The sequence below is a fragment of the Zerene cesonia genome, chromosome 18 (genome assembly GCF_012273895.1).
Source record: "Zerene cesonia ecotype Mississippi chromosome 18, Zerene_cesonia_1.1, whole genome shotgun sequence".
In the NCBI taxonomy this organism is placed as follows: Eukaryota; Metazoa; Arthropoda; class Insecta; order Lepidoptera; family Pieridae; genus Zerene; species Zerene cesonia.
In genome coordinates this window covers 5,051,695-5,076,365 of record NC_052119.1, presented here as the reverse complement: position 1 = coordinate 5,076,365, position 24,671 = coordinate 5,051,695, and the positions used below count along the sequence as shown (strand labels likewise).

Below are 24,671 nucleotides of genomic sequence, written 5' to 3'. Positions count from 1 at the left end.
TAAACATATGAAATCTTAGGTCAGGTAAAATTAAATATTTATAAAATTAAATATAGTATATAGGAATATGAGTTAAAAGAATACGTATATTGGGTCCAAATCAAAGGAGGTCAAGTTTGTTGGAGTTTAAGAATTAATAATTTGTAAGTGCGTCGAAAATTGGATTTACACTTTAGATTTTTTATTGGAGGTGGGATATTATTCCAACATTTCGTCGCATTGTACTTAAATGACCCGCGGAAGGCAGAAGTCTTATGTTGTGGAATGGATAGTTCATGGGTTCCACTTCTAACTTCACCCCTATTGACATCCTTACGCCATGATAATTTACATGATAAATTAAATTAAAGTTGTCAATTTCCTTATTCTTAGATTAAATAAAGCCGTATTTTCAAACTCGATTGGCATTTTAAGAGTGTCACGGAAATAGTCCTAAAAGCAATGACTCACCCTCGAGTAATAAGAAGAATCCCTTATCATTCTTTGTCAATATAGACAGCGCAGCGCGTGTCATGTCAGCCAGTGAAGGATCTTCGGCCTTCACGTTTCCGCTTGCGCTCGTGCCCTCCTCCGCGTCCGCTACCGCACCCCGCTCCGCGTTGAACTCCATATGAGAGTATTCGAATAACCCTGTATAATTAATTAAATTCATTCTTTGCCAAATAATACTTATTTACTTGGCTTGCATTGCCTCTTTATTTGATTATTTCTCTTGCACATATTTGGTGTAAAATGCTATAATGTCATAAATTTTGAATGTATTACAAAGATCCCAAGGTCATCTCTTTTTTGTAATATATATGTCTTTTTTCTCTATAATGACGTACCTAAGCGTTTTGATGAGTGTTATCTGTTTCACCTATATAATTGAAAAATCATCTATATATGTGAACATACAAATTTGTGATATTAAGCCACAACACGTCGTGGCCAAATAGTATGTCAGCAACGGCACGAATTTCGACATGTGGTCTTTCTATGGTTACCATATCGTGTCATACGGTGGATCAACGCCATACAAGCACTATGACAAAGGATTCCTAAAAATCTAATATCTAGATATAATGAATAAATATTAGGTACGCTATCGTATTCTTCATTTGGTGAAGGAAAAACACAAACGATTTTTCAATCAAAGTCATAGCTTAAGAGATAAAAATACAGTTTTTTCAATATCGAGACAGTCACAAAATTTATATATTTACATCACATTTAATCCTTTTAGCCATGGAGCCCTAAATGTGCGCTTACAGAGTTACGCCGAAAAAAAAGATATTAATTTTTATTCACCTATTTACGGACGATATTAAGGCGTTTATGGGAGATGGACTATAAATTTAATAAATGAAATCGGTATAACCGAGAAAAGATGGGAAAGTGTCTGATATTAAATAAAGTCAGGCTATATGTTTATGTATGACGGCATCCAACCCTATTTACAACATTAAATTGTTGATCTGTCTATCGAGTTAATTAAAATATGAATAAAGCAAATAATTACTCCATGTAATTAATTTACAGGTGCGGCTTATACCGCTAAATAAATTAAAGCCTGCTTAGATTAATAGATAATTCCATAACTGGGTTTTACTAAGCAAGCAGTTTCATTAAAATTTATCACCGTACAAATTTCGTTTAAAATTAATAACATAAAAGGTTAAAATGAGAATGTGCCCAAGTTATTGGCCTTTATTGGTTATACGCGAATTAGCTTATATTAGCTATTTTAAGTCGGACAGGTGATCATCACAAAACCTTAGAACAAACTAATACATATTTAAAACATTGATTACAAACATCGACACCCTTATATTCTAGTATACACATAAATCACAATACAATTGTTAATACTTATGATTACCCTACACCAGTCACGTACTAGGATATCTGAATATTTATATTAAAGTAAAGGACCGCAACAAACGTTACACTTATATTTTCTTAGGAAAAGAATTACGGTACAAGCATACGTAGGGCAAAATAAGAAGCCTTTATGGGATCAAAATCTACTAAAGGTCACTGAGCTTATACAGTGACAAATTGTTAGAATAAAAATAAAAATACTATTAACTACGAAATATAGATTGATAATAATTAACACAATAAAATTAATACAAGCATTACCAATACATTTGTATTGAAATGAATTGAATTAAATAAAATACGTCCTAAAACTAATAAAACTAATTACAGAAACTAGAAGTAACTTGCTTAAACTTGAAATTTTTATAAAAATCCCTATCCCTACTAATATTATAAATGCGAAAGTAACTCTGTCTGTCTGTCTGTCTGTTACGCTTTCACGCCTAAACCACTGATTCGATTTTGATAAAATTTGGTATGAAGATAGAACTGAACTTGGGAAAGGACATAGGATACTTTTTATCGCGAAAAAAGGGTAGAAAGGGTTGAAAGAGTGGATGAAAGTTTGTATGAAAGTTCGTTATTATCAAACCGATTTTGATGAAACTTGGTATGAAGATGGAGCTAAACGTGGGAAAGAACAAACCATACTTTTTAATGCGATGAAAATGCTCCTTACCATGTCGCGCGATATAAGCGAATTCTACGCGGGCGAAGCCGCGGGCGAAAAGCTAGTATTTAAATATTTTGGAAGCAACACAAGCAAAGCTGAAGTCGCATTTCTATTAAGCCGAGAGAACGCAATACTGCTTCATGTTTACTGAGACGTCAGTCAAGCGACTAAAAGGATTCCAACTGGAGTGATTTTCCCAAGAAATGTTTGAATTCACAGACACCCTTAATTAATTGCAGCGTCAAATATACTGCAGGGTTCTAACTCACGGCATTGACGCGGATGCCTTCGTAAACCTTAATAGTGTCACAGAGTGTTGCACTGAAGTGATTATTAACTGTATTTTACTAGATATTTGTTATGACGTAGACTTGTAGTTTAAATATGGTGGCGAAGTGGAAAGGGTAATTTTTTCTGTTGCTATGTTTTTGTTTCCAAATTCAAATTTTGTTTTGTTTCTTTAATGTTTACGCAAATCTGATTGATATAAATCTATACATATCTACTTACACAAAGATACTATTTAGATGGTACCAACAATTACCAATCATTAATGGATTAAAGCCTTGCTTAAGTTGATAAGATAATAAGAAACTAGTTAGAATTATAATGTGAATGGATATACCTTATGATATCTGAAAGCGTAGTTTAGTAACATTATAAACGCGATAGGTAGCATTAGTAGTAATGTGATATAATCATATATGGAATACGCCTTATAGCCGATTTTAATTCTGGCAACCCCCTATTGAATAAGGATGTAGTTTGCTTAAAATTAAAAACATTACACGATCATTCATGCGAAATGTAACGTTGCTTCTGACACGTATAATTTTTTTCCGCCAACAAATTCGGTTACAAGCTAATATTGGATTCTGTATGTTTTCAGACCAAATTGGCCAGACAAACTTGTCACAGTGCCAAGATGCACATGTGAGACGATGGAAAACTTTCAAGATTGGTGAAACTTCCCTGAACGGAAATTTAATCGCGGAAAACATCGCTCCAACTGCGATTGCAGTAAGTTATATATGACTAACTTTTTGTGGATGTGACATTTAATAATAGTTCTTGGTTAGAATAATAGTTGTGGCGTGGACGGTGTTATATTGGCTTTGTGATTTTATGAGTTATATATAAAAAACTTCATCTATTTATGAGAAAATAAACAAGGAAAACGTAAAATATAGGAATGATATCATTTTACTCTATTCGATGATTTCCCTCTATATTGTGAGGAAAATTAATGCGCTGGAATTGATTGCTACGCATTGTGGTAAATCCTACTAATATTATAAATGCGAAAGTTTGTAAGGAAGTGTGTGTGTTTGTTGCTCCTTCACGCAAAAACTCCCGAACCGATTGCAATGAAATTTGGTACGTAGACAGCTGAACAACTGGAATAACATATAGGCAACTTTTTATCCCAATATTCCTACGTGATACGGGCTTACGCGGGTGAAACCGCGGGGCGCAGCTAGTATAATATATATTATAAAATAATTATACAAAATTATAAGAAATAAATATTTTTTTATTAACCATGATTTTAAAAATTGTATAGTTAGGTAATGATGATTTAATAAAATCGTATATTATTGTTTCTTTTTATTAAACAATACAAAAGTATGTAAACGTCTGTTTTTAGTGTAGATATTGCGTTATCAAGCCCGTATCACTTTGCGCCATTCTGACTGACCATATGACACTGTCAGTGATATAGGATATCCTGTTGCATAATGGTTAATACCTAGAACGCATCTAGAACGCTCTCAGATAGACTGTAATATGAGACGGTCTGTATAGCTGTGCAAGTGATGTGTTTATGTAATAAATTAGACCGATATCTTGCAAAATTATCTTATTAAGGTTGCCAATTAGATAATTTACTTAATGTTTAAGCTAATTACATTTATTTTGATATCCTTGTTAAATTAGTATCGATAAAACGTGACCGCGGTTAAGGCAAGAAGTTTGATTCTTCTGCATCGTAACTCAGCATTCTTTATTACAAATTCATTTAAGCCTGAATATGATTATACTCCGAAGCACATAATCCACAAGCTGTGGAACGAGTTACAGTTCTACGTTTTATAATATTATGACGTACTAGCTGCGCCCCACGGTTTCACCCGCGTAAGTCCGTACCCCGTAAGAATATCGGGATAAAAAGTTGCTTATATATTATGCCAGTTGGACAACTGTCTATGTACCAAATTTTATTGCAATCGGTACAGTAGTTTTTGCGTGAAAGAGCAACAAACCCACACACATCTTTACAAACTTTCGCATTTATAATATTAGTAGGATAGGATTAATAGTAGTATATCTATGTTAAATCCATATCCACATCTAAACATTCTTACCTAGCAAATAATCCACCGACCGAGGGTCGAGTTTAGACAGCTGTTCTCTTGAATGAATATACTGGGCTCGCAAATGCCGCCTTTTCTTTTCCCTCGCCCAGTCTTCTGCGAGATTTCTGCCGTCAAGTCTTCTGCCTTCGCGATTTGGGTGTTCCGGGTCTGGTGTTACAGTTGGGAGGAAATGTCGTCTTCCCCCGCCCATTATTACCTGGGAAAGAAAATGCACTCGTATATAGAAGGGAATAACTTTGAAATACTTTCGAAGAATCAAAATTTTGACGACGTGTGATATCTGCCAACCCGCACTTTGCCATTGTGATGGATTAAGGTTTGAACCCTCATCGGAGGCTCGTGTACCTGCAATGGGAACATAGGCTGATGGTGATGATAATGAATCATTAGATATTTTAGGTGAGGAAGTTTATTTTACCGTAGATCTTTAAAGGATAATAATAAGATATACTTTAAGCTGGAATTAATATAAATATTTATAAATAATCGATTGAAATTAAATAGGCCGAATTTATTTTTATTCTTTCTACCTCGCTCTTATTGCTTATAAATATAAAAAATACGACGTGTGATGTGATGCTTTTGAAATTAATCATAGATATCAAATTATAAATTCACACCTCAGTTATTGTATAGTACGAATACTGAAACCAGCTGAATACAATAACACAGTGTACCTATCGGCTCGAATAATTGCATTAATCTAACTCTGATTAGCTTCAGATTCAGACACGTGATACGTATTTGGTATTGAGGATACAAACAACTGAATTCTGATATTATCCAATATATGGCAGTAAATTGTACATACTTTAATACAACAAACCTACCTTAATATACTTATATCTTACTTTATATCTATTGTTATTGTTATACTTATATCTAATTACCGGTTAAATATAACCGGTTATTTATTCACACTTTTGAAAGATATAAAAAAATATTTTTAAATAATTGTAAGTAAAATATACAGTATTTATTTAAGGTCTTTCATGTTTTACACTTACCTACTTACATCAAACGCAGAAGATATGTAAATCACCTAAGTTAAGTTAACAAATAAACGTTTAAATGTATGCAGAAGGATTGACTATGCAAGTGACACAAAGCACAAAGCTATTCAATGGCGAATCTTAACTGCCTTTAGTAAACAAAAGAGGTTCCAACACAAACAAACGATATGCCTGAAGTTCACGCAATCCAATAAAAAATAACTATTTCAATTGGTCCACTGTGTAAATAGTTATGCGTCGATATGAGAACCAGTTTCGTCATAATATATTAGCGACATAAATAAAAGAAGAAGGCACGAGTCTTCTCTAAATGAATTATTATTAAATATTCTGTTTGATTTTCTTTAAGATTAAGCCCGTAATGAGAGTCCATAACAAAATAACAAGTGGGATTATAAGAATTACGAACAATTTTTGTATTACAGCGTGGGTTGTATGCTTACGACGAAAATATTAAGTGAACATCACGAATAATACAAATGAGAAAATTAATTATAATTGATTTTCACCTGATTAAAATAAGCAATTCATGCAAATTGAAAGAGAAATCTGCAAGAAATAGTAATTTTAATTTCTCAGTCCTACTTCCTTCTAATAGTTTTTTTAATTTTAAAACATCAAAACTCATGCTATTTTTTCACCATATCTTGTTCTTTTAACAATGTTTCAGAATAATAAAGTGTCTAATGAACTCTTTTTAAACGAAATGCACAAAACGGAAGGAGGTCCTCAATGCGACTGTATGTGTTTTTTTTTTACTCCATTACTCCGTGGGTTTTCAATTAGCTGATGTGATTATTTATGTATTTGCAAGAAAATTGTTGTCGTTTGGGCCTATTTTAGAATATATAGTAATGTTTTATGTCGAAAAGATTTAAATTAACTTCTCGTACTGTAATTTAAAATTATTTTCTCCCGAACACATTTGTAAGTATATACTATACGTAGTATTATTCTATTCATATAATTCTGAATTTATCAAAAAGTATTCAATTAATAAAACGTCAGGATGTGACTTATGCGCTTACATATTCTATTAACAAAATAAAAGGCAGTATATTTTTTATCGATGGTTTCAATTGATAGAAACTCGTTGAATCACAATACAATGGCTTTAAAATATTTCACAACTAACATTTTAATTTTGTTTCGGAATTGGATATTTCAGTGTTCTCGTGGCTAATTGCATACCATCGATCAACTAACCAGCTAACTGGCTGTAGAATATTTCATTATACTTTTTTTTTATGTTTTATTTAATACATTTGTTTAATAGTCAATACGTAAAAAGTTGGAAAACTGACACCTTAGTGTTTATGCAGTGGTGGCTCAGTGGTGAAGACCTAGGGCTTAAAATCGGCAAGTTGGGTTTCGAGACCAGGCGAGTGCGCAGGAAATAAATTGATTTTTCAATTTATCTGCGCATGTGTAACATCACCACTGCTCAAAGCGGAGAAGGAATACATTGTGAGGAAACCGGCATGTCGAAGAATCAAAAGCTCGACGAATTGTGTTATCTGCCAACACGCCAGGGTGGTGGATTATGGCCTGAACCCTCATAGGAGACCTGTGTCCCAGCAGTGGAATCATATATGGACTGATGATGAGTGTTTAAGTATGAGTTTTAAAGAGTTTAGAGTTTTAGTACGTACTAATTGCAGATAAGGACACTTCGATTGCTATACATTCTTATATATATTCTATTTTCTTCAATAGAACTACTAGAAGTTTAGTACCAAACTAATAACATGTTCTTAAACTGAATGTATAGTTTCTATCAGTCCCTATCTAATACAAAATAGTTACGGTCATTCGGTTGAAAACAGAGTTATCGTTTAGCAAACCCAAGAAAAACTCGCATACAATATATACAAGTCTTATTAAGAATATCCTTCAATTTCCAATTCTAAATATAATACATACATTTATGCTCCTTCCTGGTTCATTCTCTACCAGTTGCAGGGCTATATCCTTACAGTCCCGTCTTACGGTGGGTGGTACGCGACTGTCATCTTCCCAATACCTTGACGGTGCATGGGCGTATAGAGCTGCTGGGGTCGCGTGGGTTATCCTAGCTGTGGTTACGATACCACTTGATTTACCTGTGAATACGATAGGAAATCTTTTAATGAAAACAAAGATTAATTAAATGTAAGAGTGAAGAGACACCATTTAGGTTTCTATATATGTTTATAAATATAACTCAAAGGTGACTGACATGATAATAGTGGTCTATCAATGCACAAACCCATCACTGGACGGATCGCGCCGAAAGGATTTTGATAAATTCTATCCCCAAGGGGATAGAATATGTACTGAAAATTTGTACCATGAAAATGTATTAAGGGCAAAGCTGCGGGCAACAGCTAGTAATATTATATATGCGATATGGGCGTTGTTTTTTTGCCTTTATTTCGTCGCAATGTTGCGATTCTATGGTATGATGTTTGTGTCAGATTAGAAACGACGCTAAAAATTATATATTTTAAACGTGATGAAACATCTCGTCTTATGGGTATTTACTTTGACGACGCAGGCGAAGTCGCGTTTAACTAGTAGTATAAGACAATTTTTTTTTATTTCACCTGAATGTGGATGTTCCAAACATTAATAAATACTCATAATCGTTCGTTTATAGGTAATATATCAGTAAGATATATAGATCATGATATTTAATCTATCCTAGCAACTATAAATGCAAGCAACATACATGCAAATAATAATTTATAGTCCATTGTCTATAAATTATTATTTGTACTTTATGGACATTAACTCAAATCGGTTGATGTATGTAAATTACTTTATTCATGTTGTATCATTACTCACTAAGAATTTGGTTGGGAAATTTCATCAAATTAATATCATACAAGAAGAATGTTATTACACATAAATGTATCTCATATAAAACAATTAAATGTATCTCATAATGCCTAACAAGCTGCTCTTTTCATTAAAGCACATTATATTTGTGAGGAGTAAAATTAGTATACTTAAAAGTATCATTTAAAGTGTTTTATATCATAACAAAACTGAAGGTCAATTCATGCAGAAATTTTAAAGATTTTAGGTATACACAAACGTTTTACTGCAGGGATATAAGTGACTACTTGTGCCCCGTGGTTCCACCCACGTCCATCCATACAAGGACTATGTAACACTGAGAGATGTTTTCAAATAAATCAGTAGTTCCTGAGATTATCGAGTTCAAAGAAACAAATGAGCAAATAAACTATTCTGTATTATATTATTATGAACTTTAATGACTAGATTATGTAAAAATAATTTGTATTTCCAACCTGCATCATGTGCCCAATCAATCAAAGATGTGACTTTAGAATTGATCGCGGAGGCGCAGTTATTGAATCTGGCTCCAGCGTCGAGGCCCAGAGTTTCATATCTTGCCTTTACCCCACATAAGAGGGCCGTCGCACACGCTGATGACTCGCCGGTTTGAGCGTCCACGTTGTAGGTCTATAAAAAAGATTAAATTGAAATGATAGATCAAATTAAAAGTACATTTAATATCAGGCGTTATTCTATACGCTATAGCGGGTCCGAGATGGTGGTTTGCCTGCTGGTAAACGTTAAACAACGACTTTGAACACATTCATAATCAGCCTAGAAAATAGAACATTATAGAAGTCATTTCCAGTTATAAATAAACAAATGTGTGGGGAGAAATTGTACACGTGCAATACGTGTCCGTGTGCAAAATCTACATTTCGTTTGTAAATATAATATAAATAGCGGTCTGCCTCGGCTTCGCCCGTAGTACATAGCCTATCACGTACAAAAGAAACGGCGACAAAATATTTGAATTCGGTTTCATAGACCTAGATATAACTCCCTACAATGGTCATAAACTCAAACTTCCCAATATTATATTATATCGTTTTTTACGAATACCCATTTGAAAGTCTCGTTTACTTTTAAAGTGCGTTAAGAGTAAGCGAACCTTGAACTCTTATATTTCCGCACAACCGGTCTATCAAATGTCGTAAACGTAAATGAAATTTATGAGTTAGAACTTCTGCACCTATTTAACATTTTAACGTTAAGTTTGTTAATTACGGCAAAACTTTATGATTTAGATATTATGCTTTCATTACTTTCATGTTTACATCGTAGTTTATGAAATTTTAATTAGTTGATACATTAATTAATGTTGCTTTAAGTTTGATAATGTAATTCTAAGCCTTTAATGTTTTACAAAAATTAACGATATTGCCTATAAATTACTCATATTAATTATTATAAAAATGCTTAAAATTTTGGTGAAAAGATTTTTTAATCAATGTAATTTAATCGATTAATAGAAAGCTCTAAGCTCCATTGAGCACATTTCACAACATACAGGACTCCCTGTATATTGTGGAATATTCCAGTAATGCTGTTTACTTTTCTAATCTAAAATACATACATACTACACAAGCGGGGAGGAATGGTACAAGTTCCAAGATTGTTTGACAAAACAATTGTTTAAATTCGGTTAGTAGCGTAAAGAGAATAGCTTCAACGGTTTATAAATTACTTCGTATACAATATACACCCATTGAAACATATTTGCCGACATTGTGTCGAAACAATACACAGATATTTAATCATACTCTAGTTAACATATTGAATTCAGTTCGCAGTTACGCTTCTTTAAAATAATTGGAACAATAATGATGTGTCTCTTTTATTTACATTGCAAATGAAGCTCTGTTATAATAATGTATGCTACGAAATATTGTTGGTTGTAAGGTTGGTATACGTAGATAAGTTGTTTCATCGGCGAAGTAGCACGCTAGTTACCCCGCTGGTGCTGAAACGAGTCTAATATTTTTCACAGTAGGTGCTCACACGCTTCGATATGAATTGCTCGCACCGGGGAAGGTACAATCGGCGTGAAATAGTATATAAGTATTACGATGAGAGGGGGAGCCGCAAGCCAGTATCCTATTGTTTACTCTTATCAATATATTCCTGTGGCCCCGTCTTTAATATAAAAGTTCTTCTGTGTATGGGCGGTAGTGGTTGCTTACCATCACGCTTTGTCGACCATTCATCAGAGAAATAAAAACAACTTCTTATAACAATAAGTTGATTGAAGTTATAGAATTCCATTCCGCCTATTAATTTTTTATGTAGGAACCGGACTCACACGTCTCATGAGACTAAAATCCCTAAAATAACAAAATAACCTATCCACGTAATAGATATTTACTCATGATTATGTTTGTTTGTTCCCTGACAGTAACGTTTAAAATAAGAATGAGATTAATTATGTAACGGCAAATCGGTTAAAGTATTTTACAAAAATTGTTAAGCAGAATGAAAACCAAGGCGTGCGAGTTAGAATTAATGCCTAATTAAAAAGCAAATAGCTCAGGGCTTAGTACAGTGTGCTTATATTTATGTGAGGCAATCTTGTCTCCCTTGTTGTAATCTCAACCTTTGCTTATAATAAGGCAATGTATAAGCCTTAATTTTAATTAAAGTCTTTACAGTCCGTGCGTACATCATGAAAACAAGATATGTAAATGTAATATGTAATATGTTTTTCTTATTTGAAAAATTAAGAGAGGGTCTAAAAAACATAACATTTATAAATAAGCATTTATAAAATTATATCAAACAAAACAATTTATTTACATTTAAATATAGTATACTTTATGAAGTTACGTATTTCTTAAGATGTCGAAAGTTTTTTTTAATTTTCTATTCGAAAGTTTCCCTCGATCACTCATTCACATGCCATCATCAGATCCTGGTTGACGTATTGTTCTTGAAACATCTCATTTTAAATTTAAATTTTATTTATTTCTTATCCTTTTCACATACACCTAGACATAAAATTAAAAAAGAATCTTATTCTTTATGAATCCATTTCAATTCTTATTTATTCTGCATATAATTTTCTATCAAATTAAAACATATTTTGTTTTTCACCTCTTCATATTTTAGACACCTTCAAGACGAAAAGGAAACAGTTTTATCGTTCATTATTTAACCTTAAATAGCAATTTACTACTCGGATGACCATTACCTTGCCTCGACGAGTATTTACAGCATCAAATTTACTAAAAAATCCACGTGCAAAAATCTCCAATGCAAGCTAAATCAGCTTTATTTAGAGGTGATTACGTCACAGGGTTTAATCGGTTGTAACGCCCGCAACCAACACTGCCAAAAACTATTTGGCATGTACTTAAGTTAATTTAAGAAAGCTCTTAGCCACTTGGCCACTAAAACGTTTTAATTACGTCGAGAACCGGGCTTGGAAAATGTATTGAGGACCCATTGGGCGCATTTTGTGGGGAGTTGCAGGGTTGGATTAAAACGGAAAACATATTTTTTTATTCATATGACTATATCATTATTGAATCTGTTTTTATATCCTTTTTGAACCAGTAGATTATCACTCTCAAGTTTCCTTGTAGTGAGTAAAACAACGGCTAATGATAATTATAATAACCATTTTACTTCTTAGAGTTTAAACATCTTTGTTCTTAAACATAATCTCATCTGTACATCTAAGTCTTAACAAAATGAAATAAACCCTAATATAAATTTAACTTACGCCTTTCTCGATAGGAATGCTATGAAGTATCAGTATGGAACTAGTTTTTATGTCCCATGTAGTGACATAGCAACGTAATAAATCACCCATACACATTTATTTACATAAAAAACAAAGAAACATATGACGAATATATCTCATCTTACCGCTGCTAACTAACCTATCAGATCATATTACATTAGCTAAAAACATTGTACACTAACTGCTCACTACCGTGCATACAGATTCTCCAAATAATCCAGCCTCCAAACAAACGGAAGACATTAGATTACCTACAACTGCATTAGATTTCCACTAATAAGCACGCATATTCCGCATATAAACATACCTGCGTCCAACCAAACAGGAAACATTATATAATGTAATGTAACATCACACCGTATAATATATACCAGTATATAACTAAGGAAACCATTACCATACCTGATAAAAAGTACATAGATAACTTACCTTACCTAAGCAAGAAGACAATATTATCTAACGCTGCAGCTGCTTACGAAGAAAAAGAAGATTGTACCCCAGCTAAAGTAATAACCAACCACCATATCGTGGACGTATCTCAAATGAACAACTAGCCACCATCCATTAGAACTCTTTCTAGCTCATTTAACACTAGCTCATTACTGACTACATACATTACAAAAAGCCTCCAACTAAGAAGACATTGCATTACCTAATGCAATAGCTGGACACTAATTCGCACACGCCTCTTACAAACAAACCAGCGCTGAATCAGACAGTACATTACGTAACACAACAGCTACTCACTACTATACCACGTACATACCTTTTGCAAGCAAACCAGCGGCTAACCAAGAAGACATTACCTTAGCTAATGCAACAGCAGGGAACGTATCCCACACTAAGTCGGTGTCCTCTCCGCTCTGACCACGCCGTTGTCCTCGCAATATTCTCGCAGCGGTTGCGGTTGTTAAGCTCATACCGTCTCCAACTACCAGTATCACGTTCCTGGGAATTAGTTTAGTGTGAGCAAACTCAATATAGAATACAGTCATGTTTAGGTAATAAATAGTTCTCCCTAGCTGAAGCAAAAACATTTTATGAAGATGGCAACAATTTTAATTTCGTAGGTAAAATAGTTTTGTCTCTTTGTGACTAATAATTCACGTTTTTAATTGTTTTATTTTATTTTCCACCATCATGCAAATTAGCTAGCAGGAAGACCACCAAAAGAAAGGTCCAAAAATAACAAAAAAATTGTATTCAGTTTCATTTAGGAAATACAGATTTAGGTAGCGTAGGTTAGCGTAAATAAAAATTAAAATAAAATGAGACAATAAACTAACATGATAATATTTGCGAAAATTGTTTTGCTGGATATAGGTAAACAGACAAAGACGGAGTAAAAAATACAGCTCACTAACTCCAACAAAAACAAAATTAATTATAAATACGGTTTAAAGGAGCAACGATCTTCATTTAAATTCCCATATCATAACAGAGCCTACGAAACCTCGCACTTAACGATGCAAAGATGGGAAGCGTCATCTCAGTTCTCTCGCGCGGAATTATTTATGATTGTCCTGAATTTGAAATTTATTAGAGAGAGCTCCTTTTACGTGCGACATAAATAAACACCTTTTGTACACATACTATGTAGGTAATTAAATGGGTCAAAAATCTAAACCACCTACTCATATTTCAGTACGGTCTAGATACTAACTTTATATGTTCATGTTTCTTATTTAGTAAGGTTATTAAATAAATTTTATATAGCAATACTTATAAGTATCCAAAATATATATATTATATTGCCATAATATTCGACATTTTAATTGTATATCGTATCATTGTTATAATACTTAGGACCCAAAAAAAAGGTTTACCTTCGAGAACACTTTATTTTATTAAACACATGAGAAACAACTACCATATCTTCAAAGACGATTCGTAGCTAAAGAAGAAGTTTAAACAATGTTTGAGTTATTGGAGAAAGCGGTACAAAAGCTTCCAACTGTAATATTGTATTGTGGAATGGATGTCGTGCCGTGAATAAATTAAATACAACAATTTCATTTATCTTCGACTTTGTGTCGCCTCCTTGGTACAGTGGCTAACGCATGAGCGACGGGTTCGATTCTCGGTAGGGATGCCTCAGTCAGGCATGACACAGAAACACCTGCTTGTCCACAAATAAATTCGATCAATGGAACAATGATTGCTTTGATTTGCCCCCCGAAACCCCACTAGAAGACACGGTACTTCACTTTCGACTATGTACACTCCTATGAACTGACTTCTAAACTTAAATTGTCTTAATACGGCTACGGTCTAAATAATAATATAATAATATAATTCCAATGTAATAATAATGTGTCTTTATTTTATCGAATACAACGTTAATAAAATAAATCTAATAAAAGATAAGTAACGTGTTGACATTGACCATTAAAGTAAAATCTTTGGAGGATCACATTATTTTGGGCTATTAATTTATCGGACTCGTTACATGGAGTAAATTGCTCGTAAGGTCGTTCTTTGATAAATTACAATTGCCTTTTTATGGTCCCCGCATCTTTGGGGAATTCGAACAAAATGAGATTGCAAAGTTTTATAAATTACTTTATAATTAAGATGAAAAACAACAGACACATTGTGAAGCAGTTTCTGTTTTAATATTTAAATTAATTGAGGTGGGCATTTTTAAAAGAAATAGATAAGGTTAGCGCAACAATTATTGTAGCTATAATTATGCTTTTTACGCGACTTTATAAATGTAAGAAAATTATGAAAGAGGCTTAAGTATAATTCTAAGTATTAATATATTATTATCAATAAAGATTCTAATTATCATATTTATAAAATATTTAATTTATTAGATAAATATTATAAACTTACTTGGCGATTGGGTTTTTTCCAGTGGCGTATTGAAGGCGCTTTTGTAACGTTTCTTGGGCTTGGGCATACCAATATTGGCGATCTGTAGAAAAAAGAAAATAAACAAATTATATTGTATATACAATAGCGGCGCTTTTTAAAAAGATGCACGATTATAATATTAATTTGTAATGTATGGATCTATATATAACATGCATATATGTGATTAACGTTTAAAACTAGCGGTTCACCCCGGATCCTCGCTTTTTTATCGTGTATGTTACATATTATATTTATAACATAACATAGAAATATTCATAAATTATGCAAATATAAACTTATTCAGGTTATTATAAAGGTTACCGAAGTATCTGGGGGATGTAGTACTCCAAGTTCTAAATTGAGACCAGTCATTTTACTATCAAATGCAAAAAGAATAATACCAATCGTTTGAAAACCCACGCAATAGTCGAGTGCCAACGTTGCCAAAAATATAAAGTAGAATTAAGAACCTCCATCGTTTTGGGTCGTCGCCTACATTAATAAGTGAAGTCCCGTGTGGGGTATGGGGCAGATGATGTACATCCGTTTCACTGATCGATTTTCTTTAGAGACAAGTAGGTGATCAGCCTTCTGTGTCCTGCCAGACCGAGACATTTTTTTTTGTGCGTCCCCACCTGGAATTGAACCCAGGACCCCTCGGTTCTACGCTCACGCGTTAACCACTGTGCCAAGGAGGCGGTACATTAATAAGGTATCTAAGAAAATCTGAAAATAAAAATTCCCACGGATGAGATGATTCACCGCAGTGAAAATCAGCCATTATCTAGCCTCCTAACAACCTCCAGATATAAAACCATAAAATCTGTTGTGACGTGAAAAAAGGCAAATAAACAAAAACACACTCCTATTTATAATATAGAGAAAGGATTTAGTCCGTACAAGTTTTTTGCTTTATCATTTAATTTAGTCTTTTGCAGAAAACTGTTATAAGTTTTAGGAATGGATTCAGGAATCCATTCCTACTAAAAAAATCAATGAATACTGACAACATAATTCGCCGTTTTGAAAACAGACAGATGAGAAGATTAACTGTTGTACCTACATTTTGATGTGAAAAATAATAAACAGCTGCTATAGTGACCTTACAAAGAGAAGATTATATTTTATTTATTTATACAAAGGAAAAGCTGAATAACATTTTCCTTCTATAAAATAAATAGATTTCTATCGGTAAATCGCGCAAAAGTTTAATATCACCTTGAAAGTTTTATTCATAATGTATTCAAATTCTTTTCATGATTATTTATAGTCAAGAATGAATAGGAGTTCGCTGTAAGTATAAAGTGCAATTTCATGTTTTTGTGCGGTTTGTATTTCAATGATCAATATTCCTTGCAAACAAAGTGATCAGCTTTTTCCACTAGCTTTTACTATAGTGGCCGCGTTACGGGAAATCGTAATGAAGGTATAAGAGTTCTCTAGTTTTTATACGAAGTTCTTTTATCTGCCTACTTGGTTTCGAAACTAAGACTTTTCGAGTTTTGAACACAGCACGGCAGAGGCTGTCAAACAGGTCAAATAAAAATGATTCACTAAATAATAGTTCTATTATTTTCTAACATAATGAAGTATTCAAATGTTAGTGATTGACCTTATAGGTATTGTTATTTCTCAAGTATCATGAAGAATTTAAATAGCTTAATATAATTATAAAATAATAAGTTTGATAGTCTAATCGATGTGATGAGTACGCTTCGACATGAATTCGGGATAGCACCATGCCCCCACTGAATTCGCACAAGCAGGCTACCTCTGCGAATGTTCATGGGCGGTGGTGATCGCTTACCATCAGGCGAACCAGCTAAGTGATCCGCTGTGACATAAAATAGGTTCATAATTAGCTTTAATGTCATAGTTGTATACAACGTCCTCTCCGCTTTTGAAATTATGTATGTATATAAGTAGTAAGTAAAATAATAAACTCGCATAATGAATCCCATTATCTAGTATCGTAGATAGCGTTCATTCCACGTTACCCCTAAACGCTGCATGTAAATTAGTTTAGCTCATACATAACACGGTTTGTGGAAAGAGAACGACCAATTTAATGAACAATGCAGCATATTTTAAGTCTTCTGGCTACAACTTGGTAAGTGTATATATCCTGAATACATTTCGCTCACGCTCTAAAGTGTTTAATAAATGCCCAGAGAATACAATTTTCTGCAACTGAGTATCGTTTAAAGTTTAGATTGCGTTGGTTTAGCTGCGGATGGCTGACACGAACTTAAATGCGCCTTAGATTCTAGAAGATACGGATTTTGGGATTGGATTCTGCATTCCAACAGCAAGAGTGATAGTGAAATTAATCTTTGCTGTTTGCTTTCAATAACCATTGAATCTACAAAATTTTCTCGATTGTACCTGCAGGTTTCTTTCGTTTAGTTTCATTTTAATGAAAAGGTATGGTATTGAACAAAGAACAATGGTAGAATAATAGTTGGTAAAAAATGAAGCGCACAAAATTGTCAGTTATATGAAACGTGCTATTTTACTATCATTTTACAAATAAAATCTATTTTAATTAGAGCCACAGAAAAAAACATTCATTTTTGGGTTTCAAGTGGCTTTTACCATATTTCGCTATTCAAATGTTGCCAATGTATTCATTCTTTGTTTTTAATTTTCATGAATATTAAATTTTTGGTAGTAGGTACTATACGAACTTATTAAAATGCAGTTATATTAGCTTAAACGAGTTTCTGAAATCGTAATATAATATATATTACTAGCTGACCCGGCAAACGATGTTATGCCTTAATCTTATCATTTAGGGGTATGAAAAATAGATGTTAGCCGATTCTCAGGCCTACCCGATATGCACACAAAATTTCATGAGAATCGGTCCAGCCGTTTCGGAGTAGTATGGTAACTAACATTGTGACACGATAATTTTATATATATAGACTAGCTGCACCCGGCAAACGCTGTTCTGCCTTACTCTTATCATTTAGGGTTGTGAAAAATAGATGTTAGCCGATTCTCAGACCTACCCAATATTAGCTTACCAAATTTCAGAGGAATCGGTCAAGCCGTTTCGGAGGAGTATAGAGACTAACATTGTGATACGAGAATTTATATATATGAGATACACAATTATTCCATTAAACGTTGTTGCAATCTAAATATTCTTTTTGTGGACCTTCTCAATACAATTTTTTGATAATATTACTCAGAGACATACGTAGGGATTTTTAAGTTATTTTTTTTTCTCATAGAAAATATCAAATGATGAAAGAAAAATCTGAACTAAATGTATCAAAGCCTGCCATTGTTTTTTAAGGATCGCGTCTATAGTTTCAAAGGCTAACACAAAATGAAAATTTTGGTATGAAGTTCTTAAAAAACTAAACTATGTCTTAACTGTACACACAAGTACATACACAGTAAATAATGAAGAAATCAATCAATAATAAATGATTCTATGCAAAACGTGTTTCTCAAAGCAATGCTATAATCTCCATGATATATCGATTCAAACATTTAATCTACCCAGTTCGCTTTAACTGTTTAGCAAACAACGCACGAATTTAACAAAATACTCGTGTTCGTAACCAAAATAATATTTACATTTGAGGCTCCGCGAAAAGGCATTTTGTATATTACGAAGATTGATTTAATATTGTTATCGGAGTAAATAATAAAATAGTCTTACAAAATCTACAAAATCCGATAAGCAGAGGAGGATCAGATGTTGATATGCTTAAGAATTATATAATAATAGTTAATGTCGTGAGAATTATTTCATAATTATTGAATTATTCTGTTATTACATTGGTTTTAACATGTAATAATCTAATAATGCCTTCATCTTTGGTTTTTCTGTGAAAATATTCAATATCAGTCCATCAGTGTTCATATCAACATAGACAGAAAAGACGAGTTTATTTTAACCATGGCCATTCTTCAAAACCTTTCCAATGCTAGAAAATTATATACTAATTTCTCAACCAAATGTATCAAAGTCTGACATTGCTCTTTAAGGTTCGCGTATATAGTTTCTAAGATGACTTCTAACACAGAATCAAAATTTTGTGGATTAGAATTTTAGTAGACAAGTATGTCAGCGCTTCCTTTTTTTAATGCTTTACCAGCCGATGGTAAATGATGTATCTAAAATTCATTGGATTTTAATTTATTATCCTGTAATGTGCAAACGATACTTATGTGATCTTGTCACCAATACGATCGCGGAGAGAAACCATTCCGAGAAGTTTTCTCATTATATTTTTGCCTTTCGCTACATCAAGGAATAAACAAGCACCTAGTTTGTCCAAGACAAATAAAAGTTTATATATAGAAATGTCTATATTATCTTCATGATCCGCTTTGTGATTCAAGCACCTGTTCAAGGATCGTTGTAACTTACGAGCTGCAAAAATGTATTCGAGTACCCTCAAAGCCGGCCGACACTCGAGGAGGCGTGATGAGTGCCAAACAACTTCGCTAACTCCGATATAATATCGTTTGTCCACCGACAGAGACAAAGAAACGGTCTAGACTGAATTTTTGCAATCCTTATCCTAGCTATTATTATAAATGTCAAAGTGTGTTCGTTTGAATTCTGTGTCTGGGGATAGCTGAGAGGCTACAGTGTGAGCTACTTTTTACCGCTGTGAAACATCTCATTTCAACGAGAATTTCTTTTGGGTTGTTGTTTTTCTTTCGACTTGTTTGTATTTCGAATGAATGTAAAACATAAACCAATTAAATAAGTCTTGTAATCCTGTAGTATAATGTCAGTTTTGAGACCTTTCAAATTTATTAGCATTCACAAAAGTCAAATACGCACATATTTAGTTTTGAAGTGGATAATGGTATATACACTTGGTAAGACATAGATAGTCTCAAACGATTTATTGAAAAAGTTTTTAACGTTATGCTTATATTGTGTAATTTTGCGTAACTTCGGTTGTCGAGTTTTGTTAAGTACATTGTTTGCCTCAGGAAATACAAGTTTTCGTTGTTTGTCGTTGTTAATACCGACACATGTTTGAAGTAAATGTTATCCAATTTAACATATAAATTGCTTTTTCTTCAATGTTATTGTAGTATAATTTGTTTAATTAATTAGGAGAAGGTATTGTCCTTGTATCTCATCTCATGAAAGTTATTATTTTTACATTAATTCTAAGGTGTCACATCGAATGCATATGGATTAATGAACGATGTATACGGTAACATTACGGTATATTTTAGAAAATACACTATTTGTTATAATACTCAGTGTAAACCTGAAGGTCTTAGGGTAAATAAAAAATCCACCACATAAACCAAATACTACTAAACAAAGAAGTATATACTATAAGAGATACGTAATTCATAGTACTCTGTAGTTCATACAAGAGCCACTTGAATATTTCCTAATTCTTTTATTGTGGGAGTCGAGCACGCTTCGGTACGAATTGGGCCAGCTCGCACCGGGGAAGTACCACACCCCCACAGAAAACCGGCGTGAAATAATAGCTTGCTATTGTGTTTCGTACGGTGAGCGGGGGAGCCGGAAGCCCATATCCTTTTCCTTACCCTCCCCAGTCCTTTCATCAATCCTTTCCTAATCCCTTCCTAATTAAAGTCGGCAATCCATTTGTAGAGGCGAAAGGTCTGCAATTGACCTTACGCCTCTCCAAATGTTCATGGGCGGTGGTAGCGCTTACCATCAGGCGACCCACCAGCTCCATTGCCGACTATGACATAAAAAAAAAAAAAAAAAAAAAACACAAATGTTCATACCGTAAGTTTCCTTGACTTCCGCGTTCATCGGCGCGGGAGAGAGCACGCCGGTACTAATTGTCGATACCATGATCACGACGCAGCACCAAGCACTCATGGTTGGCAAGCTTCATGGGTGCTGAGTCTTCTGCTCTTCACGTGAATGCTTTCAACCGTGGAACATCTGTAACAAGAGACTGTTTTAAACAGTATATCATTGAAAATTAAACACTTTTTTTATTTATAACGTTTCGAATACTTTACAGCGAGCGTGGTCACGGGGAGACTAAGATGTTTTGAAGGTCATACCAAAATTTTTGTTTGCGAACTACCTCCACCTATTTCACCGCAGTTGGTAGGTAGAGTATAAATCAGTCAATAAATCAAACACAAGAAAATACTAGTACATCATTGGTAATATGATATTGTTATTCTAAGTTCTCTTAATCAGGTTAATAATAATCTTTTATTCATAATGTTTTAAAGTATATCTTGTAAATGCTTAATGTTTCATAATTTGGATTTATGATTTTACTTTAAAAAAGAAACGGGTATTTAATTATGTGATATTTTGGGAGTTTATAAGTGAAACGAACTGTTCGGTGCCACGTTTAATTTCAGAGAAAGACTCAAAAGGCCGCGCATACAGATTACAAATATTTTTATGTACCCTCTATGCAAAGTTAACAACAGATTGTGCATACCTCACAAATCAGTTCCTTTTTTATGTTAACATTGTAAACCGAATACTGACTGAACCTTAATATATTATAATCTATATAAATAAGAATGAATCATGTCTGTCGCTAAGCGTAATATTTGAGAACGTCTCGACTAATTGGTATAAATTTATTTCACATTTTTCTTAATGCACAAGGAATGTTCTTGCGAAAAGAAAACATGGGCCACGAGTAAAGCTAGCTTATAACTATACTAGCTTATAATAAAAGAAATAGGTCAATCAAATTCTCGTATGTCATGTTTAATTATTTATTACCATATCTACAGTCTTCGTTTAATATCAGATACTGCTAATAAGGCAGAATGTTGTTATATTATAATTAGCAAAGCACAGCTATTTGCCGTGCTGAGCAATTAATCATACCGTTATTGATCAGTTCAGTGTTCACTTGGTAATATTGCTATGTACGTCAAAGTAAGTCGTAATTTATTACAATTTACGGCTAATCAATAAAATGTTAAAAATTATCCTTATAATTGTTAATTAAAATGGTGTATGTAAGGAGATAATAATTACGTCATTAAATTATAAGTATATGCAGTATTTACTATGTAAGATGACTAGTAGACCGTAACTTAGTAGGTTCTCACTTATTTAAACATAACGTATTAATTTAAAATATTGCAAAATTACTTTAGTTGAGAGATTAATATTTGTTACAATATAATTAAGGTAAAATGAAATTAAAAAAAAAGATAGATATACATAGACCCTAATATTTGTATTCAAAATTGAAAGGGCCGTCAATCGTTTATTATTATCATAAAATAGTTACGCTCATCTGACAAAATTGGTTATCATAATAGATTGTGACAAATACATTGACCGCAATATGCGGTTATCGTTAGCACTAGTCGGTTGTTTACGATCAGTGGACACGCTTCATGAAATCCGAATCGAAAATATCATTTTCAGTTAATATATCGCTGACGCTTTTCAGTTTGATTCATTTGGCGTTAAATCATTTTAACCGCTTGTTCGAATTTTTCCACATTGTAAACGCAAGTTTGTTCTGTATTTATATTGATATATAAACTGGCTTATTTATGCATCAATAAATTTTGCACTCGATAAATTTTTTATTAATTTTCGTTTTTCTACAGTCCTTTATTATAGCTCTCTTTTGTTTATTGTTGATTTATGGGACTGCTCTTAAAAAGACGAATTTTTGTAATAGCTGTAATAATTTATTTTAAACTAGCTGCGCCCCGCGGTTTCACCCGCGTAAGTCCCCCCGTAGGAATATCGCGATAAAAAGTGCTCTCTATATTATTCCAGTTGTCCAGCTGTCTACGTACCAAAATGCATTACAATCGGTTCAGGAGTTTTTGCGTGAAAGAGCAACAAACGCACACACATTCTTACAAACTTTCGCATCTATATTATAAGTAGGAAAAGTAGGATAGTAGGATTAATAGTTATGATCCTGACTTACACAATCTGTTTTATGAAAGTTTTTAAATGTTAGTTTTTCCAGCTCATGTAACTCTTATCCTTTTCTTGTTCACGCAATCACGTGCCGCATCTAATAGTTTTTTTTTTATAAAGCAGCAAAATCGCTAAACAACAAACAACTGTCCTTAAACTTTTAAAATAGTTTAATCCATTAACTACCAAAGCATCCGCGGGCTAAATAACATCAAATTCTTCCTGCAATACGGAGTTACTTTGTCTTTCAGAAGTTAGGTTTAGACGGCACGAACTTTACTGGTTCTCTCAAGTGCTCGTGGTATACTCAAAACTTTACCTTTTACGCGATGTTAATTTAAAACTTTTCACGTATAAATTACAAAGAACATATCCATTATTTGTTTGTCAGGTGCTATCGGAACATCGAAGAGCGAATGGTTTCTATAAATGTGTATTATTATATTATGTCCAAAGCAGGCAAGGGAATGCAATAACCTGAGTTCGTAACAGATTCTTCGACTATAATCTTTTGAATGTCGAGTGCCGGTACTTTGACTAAAAATACTTCGCAAATGCTGAAATAGCTGCTACATCGTAGCAAATTAAACTGCTATCGCATTTTGTCCATTCATCTTAACGATGATAAATATGAATTTCTTCAAAATAACGTATCTTTGATGCTTGTTTCATTTTGTAAGTCAAATTAAACCATCAAACAACACAAATGTTCAATTGTCAATGGTATATTATATTTGTAATAAAAATTAAATATCTGATAAGGATTTGTAACCTGTAACGGCATGTGATTTTGATAAATAAAATAAATAAAAGATTTGAACAGTACGATGTACTCTAATGAACATTTAGGGCTGAAACAAGTCATACTGCGTGCTGTTGCTATTAAATTTTCAATATAACTTGCACAAATTGCATGTGTACTTACATTGTAGAATGTAATCCAAGGTATAAAATGTTTAATGAGATCATAAAAAGCATTAGCATGGAAAAAACAAAGCCTAATCACGGGTTTATAGCTACCCTGGTTTATAGCAAATAACCACAGTCACGCAACACGATATCGGTTTATTGCCGCCTTCCGAGTTAGCTTACATTTACACGCTCGTTAGTAACACAAATAGTACTCTAGGTTCGTTCACGTTACTAATTAGTACCTAGCTTCATAAAGCAGCCTTTTTATGCCATGTTAGTAAAGCTAGAGGCGCTATAGATTCGCAAAGATATACTGAAGCATAAAGAGAAAACATCACTATATAAGAAAATAGCTATACAGGCATTACTAGAAACTTTTAATTAACGGACATGCATTTTAGAAGTTTAAAAGTCATGTATTTCATGCCACAGTTTTCAGAAAGACGACTTGATAAGATTGAATGGCATTTAGATTTTAGCATGG

General features: G+C 33.2%; 1 protein-coding gene across 2 annotated transcripts in view; it reads right to left on the bottom strand.

The window, feature by feature from the left end:
• The window catches only part of LOC119833995 (alkaline phosphatase-like), a 73,212-nt gene that overhangs the window by 5,024 nt on the left and 43,517 nt on the right, over window positions 1-24,671 (bottom strand). For both annotated transcript variants that reach the window (XM_038358264.1, XM_038358263.1), the window contains exons 2-8: window positions 21,127-21,289; window positions 15,352-15,433; window positions 13,320-13,461; window positions 9,224-9,398; window positions 7,851-8,029; window positions 4,903-5,110; window positions 451-630 (exon numbers count right to left, since the gene is read on the bottom strand). In XM_038358264.1, coding sequence (XP_038214192.1) covers window positions 451-630; window positions 4,903-5,110; window positions 7,851-8,029; window positions 9,224-9,398; window positions 13,320-13,461; window positions 15,352-15,433; window positions 21,127-21,223 — 1,063 coding nt within the window. In that variant the 5' untranslated portion in view covers window positions 21,224-21,289. The remainder of the gene's footprint in view (window positions 1-450; window positions 631-4,902; window positions 5,111-7,850; window positions 8,030-9,223; window positions 9,399-13,319; window positions 13,462-15,351; window positions 15,434-21,126; window positions 21,290-24,671) is intronic.